General features: G+C 35.8%; 2 protein-coding genes across 5 annotated transcripts in view; one reads left to right on the top strand and one right to left on the bottom strand.

Moving 5' to 3' along the window:
* The window catches only part of LOC147834238 (uncharacterized), a 92,648-nt gene that overhangs the window by 47,013 nt on the left and 20,238 nt on the right, over positions 1–25,397 (bottom strand). The gene's annotated exons all lie outside the window — the stretch shown is intronic.
* Positions 1–25,397, top strand: part of pdss2 (prenyl (decaprenyl) diphosphate synthase, subunit 2) — a 65,624-nt gene that overhangs the window by 30,592 nt on the left and 9,635 nt on the right. For both annotated transcript variants that reach the window (XM_087277787.1, NM_001002351.1), the window contains 2 exon segments: positions 15,498–15,696; positions 24,761–24,835. In XM_087277787.1, the coding sequence (XP_087133913.1) occupies positions 15,498–15,696; positions 24,761–24,835 (274 nt within the window).

The raw sequence follows: 25,397 nt of genomic DNA, 5'->3' as shown, positions 1-25,397 counted from the left end.
TTGTTAGACTCAAGGCTAGAGCTCATTGTGGGTGTGGGTGGGTATGTGTGTGTGTTACAAAAGAGAGTGTTTGTGTAACACACATACTCATAGTGGGTAAATGTTAACTTCTTTTACTTTTTTTGTCATATAGACTTTAGCAACCATGAAAAGCTATTTTTTTAAGGAATATCTTTAATTTGGTTGTAAATATCTTTTAAAAATGAATAAAGTTTTGTCCGATCCAAATTTAAAAGAACATTCACAATCATCTGAATCTGATATTTTTAATTAATAAGGTGATCCAATGAACCAGGGTATACACGTTGTATTATGGATATGTAATAGGCTCATATGGCTATATGAAGAGAGAATGATGAGTAGTGCGGGATGTCATTCTTACTGGAAAATTTAGCTATATTGGTCCATTCAGAAAATTTGCCATGTGAAAGCAAACCTAACCCAGAAGAAAGTGCAACATTGTAACAATTTTAATCCCGTTTCAGAACAAAACATTCAATCTACAGAAAGACAGTGAGCTGTTGTTCAAGAATAAGAAAATCTCCTGAATCAGATTATTTCAATAATTTTGTGAAATGGTTCAAATGTAAATTATATTAATGTTCTATGTAAATTAATTGAACTGTTTTACTCACTTAAAAAAGACCAAACATTTTGAGAGGAATAGTGAATCGTCTTCAGTCTTCAAAATGAACAATACTGAATGATTCAATCAAAGTCTGACTGAAAAGTTCAACTTGGTCATAAACCAAAAAAAAAAATTCTGAAATTAAAATGGACAATTAATTAATCTGAAAGGGGCTAAGTCGAAAAAAAATGAATGAATAAATGAATGAATTAATTAATTGACAATGTAAGCCTTTGAATGTAACTGTTTGATTGACTAAATATAAATATATCTTAATACTTTGTTTACCTCATGTGACCCAACTACTTGAGCTTTTTTATATAAACTGAAATAATATTAGGAAGAGTATCTTACAATCAGAATAAATCAACAACATTTTTTGACACAACAAAATCTTTCTGAATGGACGACGGAATCATTGTCTCTTATCAGAGCTCAAGATTCATACATAAAACATAGTATGGAGATATACAGCGGCTGAACTGTTTGGAAGCATTTTCAACAGTGATTCTATAAATGCATCACATCACTTGCGTTCTGATTTTAGGGATAATAATAACAGTTCATATTAGAAACAGGGAACCTAGAATCTGTTCAACTTAGGTATTACTGGCGAATCTTGGGTCGCTAAAGGAAATGTTAGCAAGCCCTGTTACATGTTTTACAGTGAATATAGATCCGCTTAATATATCATACCTTCTGTTCTCTTCCTTTTAAAGAATGCAAAAAGTTGCGTCTGAACTGCTCTTTTAGACATTTTGAAAATCCCACAAAGTGACGCAATAAACTGTACTGTGCTTGTGAATGGTGCCTTATTACAATACTTCTGATTTCTGATTGGTCAATCGTCGTTGTTTAAGTCATAAATTACCATAAATAGAGAATTTTATTATTTAATTTGCATGATAAGTTTTACATTACACACACTGTTGTAAACCTAAAGGGAATGGTAAGGGGGGATGGTGGTTTTACAACGGGAATGCTTTTTGTCTTTTTTTTTTTCATAAGGGGGATGCCATTCCCCCGCATCCCCCCTCAATTTGATCACAGGTCATCAGTAGACTGAAATTTAAAAGAGGAGTAAAATGAATCAGACTTTCTTTTGAATTTGCTATAATCAGTTGATTTGGTTCACAGCTATTTATTCTGAACAACTGGTTTACAATTAAACAGATTGCAAAACAAAAGAACATTAATCAATCAGATAGTCTTCTGAATCTGATATTGCCAATTGATGCATAGATTTGGCTCACAACTGTTGAATCTGAATGATTCCTTTACAATCTGATTCAGTGGTTCAACTCACTGACAATAGACCAAAATCTAAGTCAGAAGTAGAGTGAGGAATCGTTCACAATTCAGAGATACTTCTAAATGATTCATTCACAATCTGATCTCTCCTTACTCAGCAGTGCTATTAACAGTTAACTGTAGGGGAGATTCAAAAATGATGCACATGTTATCTGGAACTACTTTTATAGTGCTTTTAACCAGAATATATGGTTTGAAACAACATGAGGTTGATTGAGTCGAGTCTCACACACACCTTAAGCTCGTTCTCCTTCCATGTCTATTTTTTCCTCTTTTTTTTTTTTTTGTCAGTCGTCTCTTTTTTTTTCGACTTCCCTCTTTCTGTCCCTCCTCCAATGACACCTTTCGCTCTCTCTTATTCCTAGTTAGAGGTGTGTTTGATGGATGAATTGCCATGCTGCTCTCCTCCTCCTTGACATGCAGCATTTGTAAAATGTCCCTTCCAGTCACTTTCCATCTCACACACACAGTGTTGTGTGGTTTTGTGTACAGGTGAGGTGGATGGTAAGTGCGTATGTGTGTGTCTTCACTTCTGACAGAAATGCTCATGGTTGGTGGGTGTGTGTGTATGATCGCGTACATGCATGAGTGCATCTCACTGAGAGAGACGTCTGTTTGAATGATCGCTCTACACTTCTTTTTAGAGATGCTGTGAACATGATGGTGACATTCAGAAGATTTGGGCTTTTGTGTCAGAAAGCTGAAAATGGTCCATAGTCTTCTTAAAGGATTAGTTCACACAAAAATGTAAATTCTGCAATGAATTACTCACCCTCATGTTGTTCCAAACCCCTGAAACGTTTATCTTTATCTTTGAAACAAAATTAAGATCTATTGATTAAGTCTGAGAGCTCCCTCATCCTCCATTGACAGCAATGGTCCTAACTAGGGTAGGAATGGTTCACAAAATCATGACTTTGGTTTGTATCACAGTTCTGTAGTCACAGTTTGGTTCAGTATACACTGTAAAAACAAAAATCCTATATTGTGACATTTTGAAATATCAAACATTAGCAAAACAAATCATAGACTTATAATCAGAGTTGGGTGGAACACGTTCCACAGTACCGTGTTACTGTAATCTAATTACATTTTTGAGGAATACAGTAATGTATCGAATTGCATTTAACATTTTTGTAATCTGAAAAAATTCTAATTACAGTCTGATGTAATTGCATTACTTGCGTTACAAATATGGTCTTTGGAAGAAAAAAATGCTTCTTTTATATCACGTTTTTGCCTGCAATGTCAGTTAATAAGCACGCGCTAAAATTGCTGGAGAACGTGAGCTGAAATGGTTGCTGTCAAGAGTGGCTGCTTCTTCAAGTGGACATACAGACATTACTTTGATTTCATTGAGCTCGAAATGCAGTCTAAAGAACTTTCAACTCCTTTTTACTCGACCAGCAACTTGTTCAGCGCTAGAACAGAAAGCAGTATACTCATTACCAAGGAGGACACCGGCGTCCAAAAACACAGCAGCCCAACTCGGCCTACTCAGGCTAAAGTGAATTTTTTTGCAGGATCAGGTGTAAAGGTACCTGTGAAGAGAAGACTAGCTGCTTATGGGGCCGTTCACATATTGCGTCTTCAGCATTTTCCAGGTGGACCCAGTTGAAAACCATGAGTCACGTGACGAACTGACCGATCAGCTTCATACTTTAGAATATACACATTTAGGTAGACTAATTACCTCAGACAAACACAGGACACCCAAATATTGTGGTGCTTTTTTACATCAAAGTGAATGATGAGAGAATTTTAAGTTTTGGGCGAATCCCTTAAGTATTGTCAAATATGTCAAGCTGCTGTGATCAACCCATTGCAATGTTTTTCAGTGAATATTGAATTACTTTAAGTGTATTTTTAATTTATATGTTTTTAAAGTAACTTCAAAGTAACGTAATTTGTAATCAGATTATTTTTTACATTAAGTAATTAGTAACGTAATAGATTACAATCAGGTTGTAATCTATTACTTTTTTTAAAGTAACTTGCCTAACACTGCTTAATTAATACAATTCCATTTGCTGTGATTACAGCAAGAGATAAAATGTTGTTAATTTCAAATGACCTTTTTAAATGTTTACAACAAGGAAATTTTAACAATACTATATTTAGTTTGTTGGTTTTACATCAGCCCATATATATTGTTTGCAACCAGTTACTTAAAAAAAAAATTTAAATCCAAGGAATTGTTTTTTTAGTGTATGGAGAGTAAGGGAGCTCTCAGATTTCATGCAAAATACATTATTCTGTCCCCCCAAGATAAGTAAGTTTGAAATGACATGAGAGTGAGTAATTGCCAGAAGTTTAATTTTTGGGCAAACTATCCTTTTAAATAAGCATTAGTCATTATCAGGTCATTATGGGAAGCATGTTTGTTTCTTTAGGTGTTACTGTCATGTGCAAAATTTTAGGTATATAAAAACTAGCTGCTTATCCACAGTTCATAAACATGCTATAAAACCTGGATGTGTTTAGCTGTAGAGCAGCAGGAGGAGAGGGGAGCTGAACAAAGCAATGTCTTCATAATCAGACAGTTCAAAACATAGGAGCTTCTCACAAGTGCACACTGAAATTCACTTTACACACAATGACAAAATGAACATATATTTGACAGTTTTTGTAAGCTCACAGTACATTACGCTAACACCCATATTCCCCATGACTGCTATAATTTAACGCCCAAATTATTAACGATTTGCATCAAAAATGTAGAAGAACAACTCATGTCACTTGTAAATGCTCAGTCTCTCAGGAATTACTATGTTTATTAGGTATTAATATTTGTTTTATTCTGTAAACTTTTAAATAAAAAAATTCTGGATGTTTATCGGTATCACTGTGTGAAAGGGGTTAATGATTTCCAAGTTCTTCCGAAGTTAAAACATTGTTATTGTGCTGTGTAAAAATAAATAGAAGCATGTTTAGACATGTTTATATTGATTTTTAGATGACAATAACATATGGCACATTTTTATTGTTATTGTATGCAAAAACAATGCTCTAAATGACAACTTAATATTTTACATTTGAAAGCAGTTTAGTTTGTTCAAACATATAAATACAAATTGTAAATCCCGAAAATCTGAAAAATTTTAAGTGGTCTCTTTATTTTTTTCCCCAGCTGTAAATATCCCTATCCAAACATTGCAAAGCTACCTAATACCACTCTGAGCAGAGGCTGAACTGGAGATGAAGTCTCATTTAGTGCTGCCAGTTATACAGAGCTTACTTTGTGTGTGCATGTGTCTGGTGTCAAGAGTTGAACTGGCATCATAACGACTTTAGAAGCGAAAGCAGCTCTGATGTTTCATTAAAACATCAACTTGCTGAGATGCAGTGTGACAGTAGGTTTAGTGCTGCTTTTGGTCATCTGACATCTTGACCTCTACGGTGATCTGCAGTGAGCTACAAACACACGCTCCACTGCGCTTCAGGCTTAAATTGGCAGAGAAAATGGAGCAGACAGAGAAAGGGGGCGTGTCAGGGGGCGGAACCCCTCTGCGCCGTGGCATCGGTTGCTATGCAACTGAGTTCTGAGGCTATTTATACTCCCTGTGCTGCCCCTCCCACTGACTTCAAAAAAACTGTAGATGGCATTGCTGCAGATTTGGGGGAAAATTAGATTTCGATTCAACTCCGTCTGTCTGCACACAGCCAAAACACTGCAGACAGTCCAACAATGAACACAAAGACTATATATATCATATATAACAAGTCTCAATATAAAACCCCAGATTAAATTCCTTTACTTTGTTGAATTTGTTCAAATGTTGTCAATTAAAGTTGCTCCTAGTAGGTTTGTGAATGAGGAAAAAAATAGCTACAATAAAGAATAAGAACATTTGTAGTGGGGTATCAGATTTATTTTTAAAGAAAATTACATCAAAATCACCTATATTGTTTATAAAATATATTTGTTCAAACTATCATCAAATCTTGAATACTGCAATTATGTGCTCGATAAATAACACCAACAATATCATAACCAACTAAGAGCTCAACAAATAAATGTTCCACATCGACTCTGTGTTCTCTCTCAAACCTCATTTTGAATTCTGAATCTTCACTAATCTTCAGCCTGTTTCTTCTAACATTATTAACATATAATTTCCAAATTCTTAAGAATTCTTATTTAAATTATTATATTTTCAGTCATTTTTTATACAGAAAATCAGTTTACTATGTATTGTTTTTGTTTTTTTGTTTATTTAACAGGGACAATGCAGTGCAGTTTAAAGCAGCCAAGGCTCAACTTATAGGCTTCTAGCCAATGGCTAATTTTCAGCCTTAGGGTTCTTTCACACCTAGACTTTTGTTTCGGAACCTGTCTCTTTTGCCCAGTTAGCGTGGTTTGTTTGGCATTTGTGAATTCAGCAATTGCGCTTGAATCCGCACCAAACAATAGGTCCGAGATCGCCTGAATGAGGTGGTCTCAGCTCGGTTGAAACGAACTCTGGAGTGGATCGATTGTAGTAAGAAAGCAATACGATCAGAGCCCGGCTATATCACAGTGTTTTATGGATATGTAATAGGCATACGGCTGTATGAAGACAGAATTATGAGTAGGGCGGGAGATCATTCCAGACATCCCAAGTCTCCCGTAAGTTTCGGGAGTCTCCCGTAAATGCAGAGAGACTCACGGATGCCCGCAAACGAGTGATAATCTCCCGGAAATGGCGCATCACCCTCCCAGTCCTCAAATACATTGCGCACTCTTCTCACCCCTCCCCACCACATCCCTCCTCACTCTTCAGACACGCTGCGCGCATCCTGTCAAACACCACCAAACCCCTCTGGTCTTCACATAAGTCACATATTGTCTTATTGCTTATCGTCATAACGACGCATAACAGCTGAGCAGGAATCTGCAAAGTAAACTGTGAAACTCTGACCAATGTGAGGAGAATTTACTCACACGTGATTTGTTTTAGCCATTTTGGTCTGTTTAGAAACTTTGCCATGTGAAAGCAAACTGCACCAAGAACAAAGAGCAACATTGTAACCAGAGATGGGGGACTCGAGTCACATGACTTGACTCGAGTCAGACTTTATTTACAAATTTAGGACTTGAGACTTGGTTGATAAATATTCAAAAAAAGACTCGATTTGACTTGGACTTGGCTGTCATGACTTGAGACTTAACTTGGATTTGAGTTAAATGACTCAAAAAAAAAAACAGTTTTTGTTAAATACACAACCGTTTTTATATATTATGCATTTAAAAACAAAACAAAACTGAAAGTTCTAAGTCACACATCCGCAGTATTAGCTGGATATGAACTGGATCATTTGGTTCTGAAGAACCACTTTAAATGATTCATTTGATTCATTTGAACGATTCATTTGCTATTTGGCCATCAGATAATGCGGTGATAAAAAATGGTAAGCGCTCCGCCAAAGATATCCTATTTTACGGTTAAAGATTACAAACAAGACAAAATTTAGTGACATGTTTTTTACAGTTATTATTATTCTTCTACACTGTTTTGTATCCGACTAATTTGACCAAACATCGAGATAGTGGAAAAATCCTCTCTCCTTACTTGTTTAAACTGGCTGCAAATTATACCTACACCATTAGTAATCAAAGCATTAGCCTTCTTTAAATAATCTACACGTTTAAATCTTGTAAATATGATTATTTATGAATATTTTAGAGATATTCTGTTTTTATTCCTTTTTCTGTCATTTATTTTTCATTTGCTGTATATTTTATTAATTTGACATTGTCACTAGGCTATTACATAGGCTATTTTGCTTACATATCTAAAATGCTTTTGCATTCAAGTTAGCTTTGAACTTGAAAGAGAGGCAGATTTGACCTGTCAGCGGTGCAGATTGCTCCTGAATAGGTAAGAGAAAGTGGATGTCTTTTTTAACAGTTTTTTTTTTACATAGCAGCCCGCCTGGAATTTGCCAAAAGGCATCTGAAAGACTCTCAGGACATAAGAAACTAACTTCTCTGGTCTGATGAGACTAAAATTTAACTCTTTGGAATGAATGCCAGGTGTTATGTTTCATCACCTGGCTGATACCATCCCTACAGTGAAGTATGGTGGTGGCAGCATAATGCTGTGGGGATGTTTTTCAGCAGCAGGAACTGGAAGACTAGTCAGGATAGAGGGTAAGATAAATGCAGCAATGTACAGAGACATCCTGAGTGAAAACCTGCTTTAGAGTGCTCTTGACCTCAGACTGGGACGACGGTTCATCTTCCAGTAGGACAATGACCCATAGCACACTGCTAAAATATCAATGGAGTGGCTTCACAACAAGTCAGTGAATGTCCTTGAGTGGCCCAGCCAGAGTTCAGAGCTAAATCCTATTAAACATCTCTAGAGAGATCTGAAAATGGCTGTACACCGTTGCTTCCCATCCAACCTGATTGAGCTTGAGGGGTACTGCAGTGGAATGGGCAAAAATTCTCAAAGACAGGTGTGCCAAGCTTCATATTCAAAAAGACTTGAGGCTGTAATTGCTGCCAAAGGGTTATCAACAAAGTATTGAGCAAAGGCTGTGAATACTTATGAACGTGATTTTTCAGGTTTTTTTTTTTTTATTTTTAATAAATTTGCAACAATTTCAAAAAATATTTTTTTTCCCACATTGTCATTATTGGCCATTGTGTGTAGAAATTTGAGGAAATAAAAGAGTTTATTTAATTTTGGAATAAGGCTGTAACATAATAAAATGTTGAAAAAGTGAAGCGCTGTGAATACTTTCCGGATGCACTGCATAAAAAGTATAGGTGGGCATAGATTTTTTTTTTAATCTAGATTAATCTCACTGTAATCTTGGAATTAATCTAGAGTAAAATGGCTCATTTGAATTCTGCCGAAGGCATTTAGAATACGTGTGCTACCCAAATAATGGCTAAAAGTAATCTCTGAGAACGGGTTTCTCAAGCCAGGTGGTGCATTAGACCAGGGGCACATCTCCTGTTTTCAAAATGCATCACAAACTGCTTGAGAAGCTGTTCTACTATGATAATTGGTGTTGAAAATAGAGTATGTTCAATAAGATGTACTTGTGTTCACTAACTGTTTATTCAGTTAAACATAAATTTTTAACTGTGGGCCTACATGAGCTCGAAACAGTGATTTTTGATCGCCTTAATCCGACTGAAGTCATAACTGAACTAAACACCAATGGAATTAAGACATGTGGAGTATGCATATATTAGTGGCATTATTGAAGTAAACACCAAGATCAAACTATTACCGTCATGTAGGACTTTTCGCCATTTTTTTCTGACAAGATCCACACTGTCAGTAAAGGACTACACACACACACACACACACACTTGTTGTGCATTGTGGGGGTTTTACAACACCTAACTGAATTTCCTCATTCCCAGCACAATTGAGGAAATCTGCTCCACTCGAAAATTTAAAAAATCTCGCAAATGCATTGGGTTTTGCCCAGTCCGCAGCTCTACAATGTCTGTTTGAGAGGCACCGTGTGCTAACGACCAAGAAAATGCACGCTTCGAGTGGAGTGCGCTTCACTCCTGGGGGACACGGCTCACCCTGGCTCTTATAGCGAGTGAGATGGCATCCATGCATAAACTGTACAGGTGCCTAATAGATGTGTAGCTAACATTAATCAGATTCACTCTAGTGAACTGCATCCATATTAGCACGTCACGTTTGATGTGGTTATTTCACAGTAGGAATACACACAGGTTCGAAGACTCGTTCTCCTCCCTACAATGCAATTTGACAAGGTATACATCCACGCAAAACTATCAAGGTGAAAGTCATCATAGCTTGGGTAGAATAGACTTATGCCTAGTTCAGACTGCGTGATTTTAGCCCCGATTTTGGCTCGCCGACAGGTTTTGAGAAATCGCCGACAAATGCCTGAAATCACAGGCAAATCGGTGCTCGTGCACGTGAGTGACAATCACACAGTATGAACTTTCAAAGACGCGATCTGAGAGAATCGCTGATGAGTCCCCGATGCCTCTGAGATATTTGGCGTGCTGAATATCTGGAGCTGTCGGCGATTCAAATCATGCCGTGTGAATTGAGTTTTGACTGAAAATAACATCAGCCATCGCCTACAGCCAATGAGAGAGCAGCATTCACTTGTGTGTGCGTGTGTGTAAACCTGCTGCAGGCCAGCGAGAGGCTGGGGGAGAAGTTAAAAGCGCTCTTTTTCGGTTTATTTGGACCCACGAAATGGAGGAAAAACTAATGACAGGACTCAGGAGCACCCGTGTCTGTTTGACGTTTCATACAGAAAGAAATTAGTTTATTATCAACGTTAAGGAGAAATGGCTAATTCCCTTTAAACCCAGGTGAGCAAATATGTAAATTTTCTACCCCATTAAAGGCTTCTTTCTCATTAGTCGGCGATTCTTCCAATAGTAAAGTCATGCAATGTGAATGTCCTTTCGCCGATTCATCTTGCAGTGTAAACAAAGCAGCGACGAAACGCTAGCCCAGATATTCAAGCAGTGTGAACACATCTGTGACACGACTACTTTGAAAATCATGCAGTCTGAACTCGGCATTAGCTCCCAACTCAACTTTGAGAATCAGCACGTTAATGCAGATAACGACCCACCACTAATAAAAAAGATACATTACTAATACAAAATGCCAATACCAAAAAAAAAAAGAAAATACCTGACAATTGGTATACACAAATCTGACTTATTTTGAACCACTTTTTTTTTTTTTAACTCTCTTTGAAATATGTTTAGGTTTTCATATGGTCTAGTAATTATGACAATTGTATTCATTAATTAACCTTCAACAAAGTTTTCTATTTATGCTTTAACTGAAACATGGTTAAGGATGAAATAAATAAAATCTGGGTCATACATCAAAAACAACTATAAAGAAAAAATCAAAGGCTAATGCTGTAAAAACAGTTTTTAGAATCAATTATGTGTACAAAAATAATAAACAACAGATATGACCAATAGAAAACTGGTGATAAATCTACTGAGACAAGCCTTTCTTTGTTTTACTGGATTCAGGATTGGTGCTTTAAAACTGTCCATTTAAAAAGACTTCTAAATATCATTTCTATTGCTAATCAATTCAGCCACTCAATACTGGCAGGAGACTGAGAAGGACACTTGCACATCTTGGCTGCATTTACACTGCAGCTATTAATGTGGTTCAGATCTTGGCGTGAACTTCTAGATGAGGAATCAAAATAGTCAAACATGGTATGATAATCTAAGCGAAATGAATGGAGGCGATCATTATGAAGCTGATGTTCTGTGGAGGCTGCCATCAAATTACACATCAATTAAGAATGAGGGCAAGGAGGCGGAAAAGGGCAGAAATTGTATTATTGGCATTCGGTGGACTCGTTGTCTTCCACCCTAATGCAAATGAAGCATGCCAGTGATGGCGAATGATAATGAATGATATTAATACCCACATTAGTTCATACTGTTCATGCTGTATTTTAAATTATTTTCATTTTTTCTTCATTTTTAATTCAATATTTCTTTTGAGTTTGCAATTTTTATCCCAATGTATATTTATTACATATTTAATTTGCTTTTAGTATTCTTTAGTTATGTTTAGATTTTTTTATTTTATTTTATTATTGAAAATGTCAGTGTAGACAGTGAAACTATTCAGAAATGAACAGTTCTCTGTATTTTGGGATTTTATATATTTTTTTCTAATTTACTAATGATTTTGAATTGGACCTTAATGTTTCATCCAATAACATTTTTATTGACACTTTGTAATAGTGAAGTGAATATTGTCGGAGTTGGTGATGTAAATTATGGTACAATAACCTGGTATTCAACTGCCTGTTATTTTACAGACTTAATTCTCTACATATTATCTTTTATACAATATATTGTTTCAGACTAATGAAAAATACTAAAAATTACATTTCTATTTCATCTGTGTATATTTATTACATATAGTTTATGGTTGGGTGATGTCGACCAATTAGGCATCGTACGATGTCTATTGTGAAACATCGCGATGGGCGATGGCATTGTGGGGGGTGGGGGGGTGTTGTTAAATAATTATTCCATAATGAATTATTCAATTGTAGCCCACCATTTCCACTACCTGACCCGCATGGTCTTTGTTTTACCCATAATTAAATAATGAAATAATAAAGATAAGTTACACACAAATTACCACCTGTCAATCACTTTTTCCAGGGGACTCTGGCATGAATAGACACAGTGATCTATGTTGTTATAATGGTGTAGACAAACTTGGCAATACTTTGGCTTTAGATTGAATGAAAGAGGATAGCCACGAGACTCGTCTAAAGTAATGTGTAGGATTTGTGGTCAAGTTATCTGCGTAAAAGATGTGCAGACAACAAATTTACATGACCATTTGACCATACATGACCATGCTGCAAAAATTTTACATACATAGTTTACTTTTAGTTTTTTTAGTTATCTTTTGATGTTTTTTTATTTGGTTTACTTTTAATTTCTGAATATAATAATTAATTTATTTTAATATTAATATAATAATTTATGCCTACATTGACATTTTCAATTAAAATGTAACAATTCTCTGTATTTTGTGTTTGTGTTTGTGTGTTTGTGTGTGTTTGTGTTTGTGTGTGTGTGTGTGTGTGTGTGTGTGTGTGTGTGTGTGTGTGTGTGTGTGTGTGTGTGTGTGTGTGTGTGTGTGTGTGTGTGTGTGTGTGTGTGTGTGTACATATATACATACATACATATATATAAATACACAAACATACATATATATATATATATATATATATATATATATATATATATATATATATATATATATATATATATATATATATATATAGAGAGAGAGAGAGAGAGAGAGAGAGAGAGAGAGAGAGAGAGAGAGAGAGAGAGAGAAAATATATATATATATATACATATATAGAATATATATAGAATATATATATATATATATATATATATATATATATATATATATATATATATATATATATATATATATATATATTGTAATTTATTAATGCTTTTAAATTGGACCTTGATCTTTCTGACATTTTTCAATAGTCTGAAGTGAATATTGTCTGCGTTGGTGTTGTAATAAACTGGTTGTGGTTATAAACTGTCATTTTACAGACTTGGTGTTTTTTTCTACATATTATACCTTATAAAATATATTGTTTTAAACTAATGAAATTACTAAAAATTACATTTCTTTTTGTGACATACTATAATGTGAATAAAAATCACTTTGTTAAACTGCGCAGTTGAAAATTCAATATCAAAAGTCGACAGAGCAGAGATCAAGGTCCCCTAATGCAATTCATATCTGCCACAAAATGTGGAACTGGTTAATTAACTTTTAATTAACTGGTTAATTGACTCTTTATAGTATTTCCAATTTTTATTTCTTTCTGTTTTTTTTTTTTTTTTATGAAACCTTCTGACTTGCATTTTCCTTCCATAATCGGATGGATTTCTGAGTGAAACAGGATATTTATTGAGCACAATGGGTGGGACTTAATTGTTTCCATTAGAATTGTTGCTAATGGTTTGCAAAAGAGCCTGTTTAGTATTCACAGTGGTACAAAACAGACACTCAAAAACAAGTACAACTCTTGACCTGAAAAGCTCAATACTAACAATTATGCTTCTTTAAAGTATGTTTGAGTTCCCCAGTCATCCTTATACATTGTAAACCACGTCAACATTTACTCAGGTATTTACTCGGGCCACTGTCAGCTGAAGCGAAAGCGACAGTAGATCAGTGAACGCTTGGACAAGAGAGCTCTGCACAATAGACATGATTGAGCCAAGGAGATGCTCCATTAAAGAACAGCATTTAATGACAACAAGAATTATCCCAGTGCTGTGTAATTACCCAAGCATTGACCAGTGTGTGTGCGTGTGTGAGAGGGCAAATACGCTTCTCTCACACCGCCAAACTAAAAAGAATCCCTTCATCAAAGATGTTTTTTCTTTATTTTCTCTTGCTCTTTTCTTTGACGCGTCCCGCTCTGAAGGAGGGGTAAGTGGTCATCAGTGCCAGCGTCTCTCTCTCTCTCTTGTGTCTAGAAGGTGGTTATCACTGCGACCTCAATGGTCCGGGCTGATTATGATCCTGAACTCAGCAAATCAACATTTGATTATAATGTCTGTATGATGGCCTTTTTGATAGTCGTCTTCGCCTGCTAATCAGTGGCAGCTGGTATTTTGTGAAGTGCATTATGGTCAGTGGGACACTTGACACTCTCTGGTTTATTTTTCTGCAAACTAATATTTGGGCTAAAATCAATCAGTTTCTGTTTAATAAAATGTTTGAGGTTGCACGTTACAGTTTTACGGGTCCAAAGGGAAATAGTATATCAAAGTGCACTTAAATGAATGACGTTTGCTGTTTGTTCAAACTACTTCTACAAAATGGGCAGAAACAACACAATTGTTGAATTGTTTATTTGAGGACAACTTAATTGTTTTATGTTCAATCCACTTAAATTTGTAAAAACTTAACTTAAATCCTCCATGTTGTCCTAACACACATTTGATTGTGATTGTGTGGAACCAACATTTTTGCCGAGTGTGCTGTAATATTAATACAATAACATTTCTGATTGTAAGTCTCTTAAAAGCTCACTTATTTTCTGAATATTCTACAGTATAATTACAGTATGTAACCCTTGTCTTTGTTATTCCTTTTATGTATTATTAGTTGCCATTTTCTCTACCACCTTATGGTCATTGTTTTTCTTGTTCTCCTACATTTTTAAATCATCATTGAGTACTGCAAAGACACTAAATAAAATAAACATATTATTATGAGCTCATTATTAAAAATCATGATGCCAGAGTATATATGCCTAATCTCAAATGGTCAAAGAGTATTGAACACAATACATTTCACTTTTAGAAACTTTCAAATATTTTGAACCAGTAGCGTTTGATGTAGAGGATCATTTCCTGCTGGAGATACTGTTGCCCTAAAAAAAATAAATAAAATAATTGTGAAAAACATGTAAAAAAAAAAAAAAGAAGAAAAAGAAAAAAAAAACTTGCATATATCTTAGAAACGGTTTACAAAATACTTTTAAAACCTTGACTTTACCTAACCGTGGTAAACCTTGAAACTGGTTTTCTTCCCATGCCTAATTCTGGTGCAGTTTGTTTGAATAATCACAATGCAATAAAAGTTTTTCTTACTTTGCTCTGTCTTGTTTCTAGTCCAAATATCTAAAAATTCTTAGATGAAGTAAAAATATTGTTTTGTTTTTGACATGTGAAGAATTGTCAAATATTTAAACTAGAAACATGATAAAAATAACATAAATTGTATATATCTTCTATAAATACAGTATTTAAATACAATTCTGTGGCTCCTGTTCAACTATAATTCAGACACAACATTGCATATCTTGCAATGTGACTATTGTGGGTGTGCACATTGCAAAATCGATGCTGAAACAACATATTGTGCAGCCCTAATGTTAAGTGTATTTTAAAATTGTGTAATTAACCAACCAGACAAATGTGAATGTAAATAAAAAAATGAATTATCACAATCATGAAAGAACAAGCACTCAAATGTTCTGTTTTTTTTTTTTTTGTCAGCCAGAGGAACTTGGCAGAGATCACGGAACTGATTCACACGGCCTTCCTGGTGCATCGTGGGATTGTTAATCTGAAGGAATGGACAAACTCGGATGGGCCTCTCAAAGACATGCAGTTTGGGAACAAGATGGCGGTTCTGAGCGGTGATTTTCTGTTGGCAAATGCCTGCACAGGATTGGCTCAGCTCAATGACACCAAGGTACTAAATGTATCTGTTAAATGCATGCTCATGTTTTTATTTCATCTTGCTTCCTCCACTTCATGATCAATATTAAAAGGAACCATGTTATGGAATTGCTACAAATACAGATCTGTCAGTAGTGGGGGTGTGACTCTACACTGGTCTCATGGTTCGGTTCTGATTATCATGCCATCGATTTGGTTCAATTAAATATCTCGATGCACTGACAATGCTTTTTATAAACAATTTTATATTTTACTTAGCAAAACAATAATTCCAGTATTAAAATGTATCATTTATTAATATATTTATTTACTGTTTACAATACAATTTGGTGCTCATGCTCAACAGAAAAGGCTGTGATTGGCTCGGTCAGCGATGCTATGGTGCTGTTCAGCAATCAGTGATGCAGACACTGTAACGGCCACAGTGGTCAGCTGATTTGTTACAGATGGCGACGCAGAGAAGAAAACTCACTTTGCAGACACGTTACAGTTGTAACAGCCGAGAGAGGAGATAAAACGTTACCTCATGAACACCCCAGTGTTTACAGTTTAAAGATTTCATTTTTTCCTAACTGGGTTTTGATGTACTTTCCAGTCAGTGAAGGATTGTCCATCAAACTCACAAGCAGTGAATTGTGCACAATTATCTGCTTTTTAAGTAGTTGGAGAGTTTTAGTTACTCATGGTCTCCTCCCTCGCCATATTAGCCTAAGTTACCGCCATTTAACGCAAATAAATGGCGTTAGTACATAATAACCAGTTATGATTATCACTGAACCAATACCAAAATGTTCGCGTCTGCATCGCGGTGCATTGAAGAAACAACTAATTTTGACAGCCCTAGTCAGTAGTATCGAAAAGTTTAGATTCGGCAAGATTCCTTACCATTTCAAACCATTTGAGTTAAACTGATCTATATGACTACTGTGAACTTACTCAATTTAAGTTGAAGTAATGAGGTATTTAATGAACTCATTACCTTCAGCACTGGGTTCAAAACTCCTTTCAAATGAGTAGAATTAACTTTCAGTCAATTTTGAGTAAATTTTTGCTAAAGTTGAATTTTGGGTTTTAGAGCGTATGTTTTATTTAGCTAGGGATGATTGACCTTAAAAATGATACAAAAATTTGTAAGAAAAAAAAAATAATAAAAAAATTCTGAAATTGAATTTTTAATTTATCAAAGGATCCTTGAAAACGTGTTGTGGTTTCTTCCAAATATGAAGAAAAATTAAGATTTTTTATTTATGGACTAATGATGCTGAAAATGCAGTAAAAAAATCAATCAGTGATACATTAGCTTTTTTTTAACATTGAATAGTTCAACTTTATGTAACAATATTCCTTTTGTTACTGTATTTATATAATATAATTATTATATAAATAATCTAAAGAAACCAATAATAACATTATTACTATTAGTTTGACTATTTATTTATTTTTTTAATTATTCATTCATTACTTATCCAGGGTTAAAACTGCATTGTTACAGTATGATTCAGAATATGATTAATTCTAGTATTTTTGTATACATGAATGAATAACCAGACAAACAATTAAATAAAGGTACACTTTTTCATGCTGGAGGGGTAATGGCACTTTTTTTTCCTTTGAACTTTTTAAATCGTTAAAACTAAAAATGTAAAATTAACCAAATAGTCCATTTCTTTAAGTAAACAAGCATTTTAATGATTGATAGGAGTATGTCATGTTTTAAAATATATCAAATCAGAAAGTTATTCTGACACTGCAGTAATTGTAAATTCTTCATGCTGGAGGTCTAAGCCATTTTTTCATCATGTTTGTATTTTTATGCAGAACACTGTAGGAAAATCTTCTGAAATCCATCTCAAAGACTTCCATCTCTACACTGTCCGCTCTATGTGTGTGCGTGTGTGTTCATGCGTGTGTGTGTCTGAGTGTGTCCGTCCTCTCGTGCTCATTTCCATACACTTGCGCTCTCCCTCATTCTCCTGTGTGTGCGCGTGTGTGTGCGAGCATATGTCTCCTACACCCCTCATTAAGTGTCAGTGTTCTCCTCCAGCTCTAATTAGAGTCGCAGTCAAAGCATCGTCTAACTGCATGCGGCCCGCAGCCCCACTGCCTCGCGCAGCTCACGCTTACAGCCGCTCTCAATATCATGCAGCATTCAAATGGCCAGTACAGATGTGAAGTGATGGCACAATACATCAGGACATGTCAGAGTTGTGTTACCCGACCTGTTTTCTCTTATACAAGCCTGTTGATATGGCTCAGATCCTCCTCCTGAAGTGTGTTTCTTTTAACTCTGTGTGTTTCTTTTAAGAGGCTCTGTTTTTGCTGCTTGCTACTAAAGCGAGGTTCAGAATTAAATAGACCGTCATAAGTTACTGACTTGAAAGGCTTTACGTAGCCAGCGACTCCCATGTATCATGCAAATGGAATTTTTTATCTGAAGCATACAGGAGCTGCAACTCATGATGGGATGAATATACATAACACACACACACACATACACACAAATATGTAGATATATAGCTTTAGACTGCTTTATTCTGTTTAATTAATACTTGTAGCAAAAAGCATACATTGCTGTTTTACAAAAAGTATATTTGAAAGGTTCTTTTGCTTACATGGGCTGCATTTATTTTTTTTTTTAAATACAGTAAAATATTTTATTAAACATAATTGCTGTAGTATAAATAAATCATATAAATATTTTTAATCTAATAAAATGTTATCAATTTAGCGCAGAATTACACAGAAATTTTTTTTATTTTATTCAAAATCAACTTTTTTTTATGTTTAATCAATGCCACTTTTAATTTGTTTATTGAGTGCATTGTGGGTTTTTATTCTCTATTAACAATACATGTTATGCTGCATTACAATTGTTTTAGCAAAAGCAGAATACATTCAATTAAATGTAAACCACTGCTCTCTGTCAGATCATTTTGGTGCTGTGACCAAATTTCTTCAAATGATATGTACCAAAGAAGCTCTGCACTTGTTTTAGTTTGCCCTAAATGTTAGTATGTAAAATGTCTCAGCATACCAAAAAGGTTTTAGTATGGTTTGTGTTTAAGCAAGTAAGACAAGTGTGGTGCTAATCGACATGAGGAGGCACCAATGGGCTATATGCACACAGACTTTTCATTTTCAGCTAGGCAGCACAAGGCTTCCGGTGAACTGTTTTTCCATTACAAAATTGTCACGTATAAGATCTGATTTCTTTAAAAATTAACGATCTTCACTAATTTAGGAGAAAAACAAACAGCCAAACAAACAAACAAAAAAATTCTTACAGCACTCAATAATTTATTAAATAAATCACAGGAGAAAAGAAAAATAAATGTTTTGGCTGTGTGCCTTCGCCAAAAGCAGAAGTCTACTAAATATATATTTATTTACTATTTAACCAGCTGAGTGTTAGTTTTAACACTTAACTGTTGTAATATGTTTCCACCTACAGTACAATTGTTTTTATTCTTAGTTTTTTGTTTAAATGTAAGAAATTTCCCCTATATAAGTTTACAAAGCAAAATCAAGTTTGATTCCAAGCACCCGAGACCTGCTTAAACACACGTGTCGTTTATGTGCCTCAATTTAGGATTCCCCATATTAGAGGATTTTGCTTGTCATACCATAATATTAGCAGACTAAGTACAAAAGCATTTTCACTTTAGAAAGCCTAACATTTGGTCTCTCTGTGTCCGTGTAACACACACAGACACACTCGGTTGCACTAAGCAGCAGTACGTTGACAGGATCTGTCACCAACTGCGACTCTAGAATGCAGCGCTGCAGTGGAGGAAAACAAACTCTTTTCCTTCTGCGTGGCCTCAGACACACACACACACACTCCTGCATGAGCGGACGTGGAAATGACTGCAGGGGATTTAGATGATCAGCAGATTGTGGCCACTAATATAGAGAACAGATTCTGTGTTTTCCCTTATGGAGCTCAGCATTCAGACAATCAGGACTAACACCTGATTTATTGTGTGTATGTGTGTGGATATGTGTACTGGATTTGGAGATTTACAAGGACAGAAATTTGAATAATGACATGAGTATGACCTACGTATTACAAAATTTAGATGGTTTATGAGGACATGCCTGGTGTCCTTTTAATTCAAAAGCTTACAGATCTTAACTTTTGACATTGAAAATTTGCCACCGATATCCTGTGAGGGTTAGGTTCAGGGGTATGGGTGGGATAGTGCCATACACTGAAAGATTTTGATGCCTATTTGAACAAATTCTTTAAAATAAGTTAAAACAACACAAATTTTGAGATTTTTTGGGGGGGAAAACAAATTGTTATATATACAATCCACATAAATTTGTTAGGTAAACTTAATCGATTTGTGTTGGAAAAAGTGAATGAATTGTGTGCAACCATGCATTTTTAATAGTGTGGAATAGGGGTTTTACCTACACTCACTGACCGCTTTATTAGGTACACCTTACTTGTACTGGGTTAGAGATCCCCTTTTGCCTTCAGATTTGCCTTAATCCTTTGTGGCATAGTTTCAACAAGGTACTGGAAATATTCCTCAGAGATTTTGGTCCATATTGACATGATAGCATCACGCAGTCGCTGCAGATTTGTTGGCTGCACATCCATGATACAAATCTTCAGTTCCACCACATCCCAAAGGTGCTCTATTGGATTCCTGCTGGAGATAGCCATCAGAAGATGGGTACATTGTGGTCATAAGGGGATGAACATGGTCAGCAACAATACTCAGGTAGGCTGTGGCGTTGACATGGTGCTCAATTTAGATGCTCTTCTGCATACCTCGGTTGTAACGAGTGGTTATTTGAGTTAAGTTACTATTGGCTTTCTATCAGGTTGAACCAGTCTGGCCATTCTTATCTGACCTCTACATCTGACCTTAACAAGGCATTTCCGCCCACAGAATTGCTGCTCATTGGATATTTTCTGTTTTTTGGACCATTCTCTGCAAACCCTAGAGATGATTGTGCTTGAAAATACCAGTAGATCGGCAGTTTCTGAAACACTCTGTCTGGCACCAACAACCATGGCACGTTCAAGTCACTAAAATGACCTTCTTCCCCATTCTGATGCTCAGTTTGAGCTGCAGTAGGTTGTCTTGATCTAAAAGCATTGCATTGCTGCCGTGTGTGTGTGTGTGAAAGAGAGCGAGTGAGAGAGAAAGCGAGAGAGAGAGCGAGAGAGAAAGAGAGAGAGAGAGAAAGAGAGAGAGTCTGTGTGTAGACTCTTTAGGTAGATGGTGTGCTGTAATACTGTGGCTTCAAGAGTGTGTTGACGTGTTCTGTAGCTCCTCCTGCTGGACCGAAATGGAAATCCTTCACCTAAGCACAGGTCAAGGGTGTTTTTTTTTTTTTTTTTGCCTTAACTTTCATGTAAGAACATAGGTATAGTTAAAGAATTTTAAAGTGATCAGTTACAACTGCATTCTTAACTAAAAAAACAAACATTTAATATTTTTATGATACCGGAAGATATCCGACAACCTGTACATTTAATGTCTAATTGTGTTATTTGCATTTTTATTTAATATGAGAAATATTGATGTCATTTTTAGTTGATTTGTTGTAATAAATGTTGATAAAATCAATACATAAAATATTCAAAAAGAAAGAAAAGGATTTTAAATAGTTTCCTTTTAGATTTAATCAAATAACTGTAACCTTGAGAAATGAACTTTCAAAACTATTTTAAACTTGCATAACCCAAACCCTCACACACTAAGAGAGTACCAGTAAAATCCTTTTTTTCTGTGAAACTGAACCTGTAGTTCAGTGAACCGTGATTTAAAGCCACACACACTCAGTTCTGACCCACTGAAGGAGTGACTGACTGACAGCACATCCAGCCAATCAGATCTCAAGCGTTTTCTGCTTAAACTTGAATTCACAATTAACTGCAGTGTTTTAAACATGCGCTCAGTTTTCTACTTTCCCCTTGATGTAAGTGACATTCAGCCAGCCAGAACGAATCTCCCTTTTAAAACTGCCTTGTATGTAAATGAGGGCGAGGCACATTAGTGGTTCAGTTGAGTTAGCGTGAGAGCATTAGTGGTGGAAATCAGACGTTCCCTCTCCACAGCAAAGCGCTTTTCCCCCCTGATTGATCTGTATTATGTATCGCGGCCTTGAGTGGGATCCTGACTTAGTAGACTGTGTGTGTGCGTGTGTGATTGAGAGAGAGAGAGAGAGTGGGATTCTGGCTCGACACTAGTATAAACGGTAAAGGGATCCGCGAGCGGCTGTCTCCTCTTTCTTCTCCTCACAGACCTGTCGGCGAAACACGACTCCGGCTGGATTTGGGAATGAGACGAGACGGAGGGAGGGTAGCTTATCTGATACTTTCCAAAAAAAGCCCCCCCCACTTCACACACACACACACACACACACACAAACTCACACGAAAGACACAGACGTACACAAACATATATGCATTCTCTCTCTAACACACACACACACACACATGCTTTAATTTCTGGTGTGTGAAGCCGCACATCTGGCTGCGCTATAGGGGCTCTGTCTTCTTCAGGCTCTGGGTAGAGGAGTCAGGTTCCTCGCTGTTTCCTCAAAGATCTGGTTACTCAGAGGGCAGAGAGACAGAGAGAAGGAAAGAGTGAGAAAAACAAAGTTTGAGAGAGTAAGTTTGGGGGTAACATAATATTAAATATGAGCATCTGGGATGGAAGGCCTCGGCTGTTGGAGTTCCCCGGAGGTTCTGCCTGTGGTCTCGTGATTCAACGGGCAGGTCTTTGGGGAAAAGAGGAGAACAAGTGACGGAGGGTGAAACAGAGGTGGAGAATGTAGCCTAGGGCAACGGATAGATGGATGGATGGATGAAAGGAAGGGATGGGGAAGAAAGCGTGTGATAAGATGAAAGATGGAGCTGTCAGTGAGATACTCCAGCTGAGTGTTATGGGGAGGATGTAACAGAGTAGCGACCCCTTCAGGAGAACGGTGGATACTGCAGGATACAAAGTGCTAATAATTCGCTACAAAAAAAAGTAAATAAATAAAAATAAATAATAATAAAAAATAAAAGGGAAATAAGACGACGTCATTAAACTAGCCTCGTGTAACTTTAAACCCAGGTTCATAGGCATGGGGTTCGGGTGGTTCGGACGACCCACCTCTCACTGACAAAGATCCAGAATTTGTCACGTACATAAGCTCATTTGTCATCTTTTGACTGCTATACGATCATAAAAAATAACCCATCGAAAAAGGCTTTAAGACCAAGCGGAATCCTGGTGTGACTTCAGTTAATCAGTTTTAGCCAATTGTTTTTCAAGAGTGCAACATCCAGCTGTGCAAGAAAACATCTGACATAAGTGATATCATCTTTCACTACTGTAATGTTTTTAAATTAAGAAAAAATGTGACTAGTACTTTCATTCTTAAATCTTGGACCTTATTCTTAAAAGAATTATATATATATTATTATTATTATTATTATTATTATTATTATCATTATTATGTTTAATTTTTTTATTATTAAAATGACCAAATTCTGACTTAAGAAAGTTGAATGTGCTGTCCTTACACACCTTTTGATTACTGTTTGTTATTTCCCCAATAAATGACAATAGGCTGCAGTTTTAAATTTAAAACTTTTTTCCCCTAATGATATGTCATGTAATAAATTTGTATGTGTATATATATATATATATATATATATTTTTTTTTTTTATTCATTCTTTTATGATTTTTAAGACGAGGGATATAGTGTATGATGTGTATTTTGCATGTATATTTTATAGTTTCAGGGAGCAGATACTCAACACTGTAATATCAGATAATTTTCTGTAGGTGTTGACAGGCCCATAGCCAGCCTGGTAAAAGGGGGGGTTCTTTTTTCTCAAAAAGTGGACCTTTTTGCAGTTTTTCTCCCATTTTAGTGACATTTTAATCACTATTTTGAGATGAATTAACTTGTCGGATGGTCATCATAATCACAATTTTTGATATAAATATGATGTAAAAATATTTCCTAAAGATTGAAATAAAGAAATTTGAAGAAAAAAATAATATAATTATAAATATTATATTATTAGGAATCTGTTTTTAATTAAAAAATTAAAAACTGTAGTCTACTTTCATTTAATTGGCAAGTAACAAACTGGACTTTCCAAAGTTTGACTATTTGAAAAAAAAAAATTAATAGTAGTAGTAGTAGTAGTAGTAGTAGTAGTTATAATAATAATAATAATAATAATACTAATAATAATAATGTAGAACTTAACATTTTTTTTAGCCTCTCTTGTAAAAAAATTTACTTTTGAAAAAAAATTCATGGATAAAATCCATTGCCAATTTGGTATTCAAATCAAATTCAATATGTTCCATATTTGGTTCTTCACACCTTTTGATTACACATTGTTTTGTTTTAAGCCTAAGAGATTTAGAATAAGTTTCTTGTAAAATGTTTTCTCTGTTTACAAACAATGCAGCAGCGAAAGATGACTTAACTTGTGTCAGATTGTAAAATAAAAATATTAGTTAGCATTGGCTAAAACTGAATAACTGAAGTTGCAGCGAAGCGACAGCCAACAGAGGCTTACGCTTGGTCTTAAAGCCTTTTTCGATGGGTTATTTTCACTATTTATGATGGCATAGCAGTCAAAATAGGACAAACGAGCTCATATATCATATGGGACAATTTCTGGACCTTTGTCAGTGAGGGGTGGTTCTTTCGAACCACCTGAACTCCCCCTGCCTACAGGCCTGGTTGAGTATTTCTGGGCTGTGCGCGCAGTTTTAAAACTAATACTGAATCAATAAGCGTGTGCAGATGTCAAGGCCCTCATTAGGCCCTGTATCCTCTGGACGTTGCACTGTTTTGACTGGCCATCTGTTTAATAACTGAAGTACTGGTTATTCTATCTGTCCCTCAGATGCTCTTCAGACTGAGTGGACAGGAAAAAAAGTCTTCCCATATTCCCAAACAGCTCCTAATATCCTAATAAATGCTCATTTCTGAACAGATGGGCTTTATCCGTTATGGACACTCTTATTCGGAAAGTGTTCCTTTATGTGGAAAATATTTTGCTGCCCTAAGTGTCGTAACATTATGTTTGTTGCAGGTGGTGGAGCTGATCTCCAGTGCTATTGGAGATGTGGTGCAAGGAATCTATCACGAGAGCTCAGGTTCTGCAGAGGTATGATATATACACTAAGACACATGACCACTGGAGGCACAAACAAAAGATGGCCACTGGAGTTAGTGATTTGGGCTTGAGTTGTATTTAAATACACTTCAGACTTGACCTCATACTCGATTTGAGATTACTTCAGACTTCAATAAGCGCATCAAAACTGAATGAACTTACCACATATAACCACCAGAGGCACTATGGGGCATAAGGGATGGCTACTCAAGTTTTGACAAGTTCAGACTACATGATTTTTAAAGTAGTTGTGTCCCAGATGTTTTCACACTGCATGACTATCTGGGGCAGCACTCCATCACTGCTGTGTTTACAGTGCAAGATGGATCGGCAACAGGGGTTTCACACTACATGACTTTACAATAGGAAGAATCGCCGACAACTTTGTCTCGATCCACAAACTACATAGTCTCACAACCAAATATGCAAGAAGTGACATGGAAACAATGCAATCATTTGCATTCACCTGTGATTCTCTCAGATTGTGTCTTTGGTTCACATTGTGTGATTGTTACTCATGTGCACGAGCACCGATTTGCCTGTGATTTCAGGC

This window comes from Danio rerio, chromosome 13 (genome assembly GCF_052040795.2).
Source record: "Danio rerio strain M-AB ecotype USA chromosome 13, GRCz13ab, whole genome shotgun sequence".
Lineage (NCBI taxonomy): Eukaryota > Metazoa > Chordata > Actinopteri > Cypriniformes > Danionidae > Danio > Danio rerio.
The sequence above is the reverse complement of the archived record's forward strand: the minus strand, read 5'-3'. Positions and strand labels throughout refer to the sequence as shown.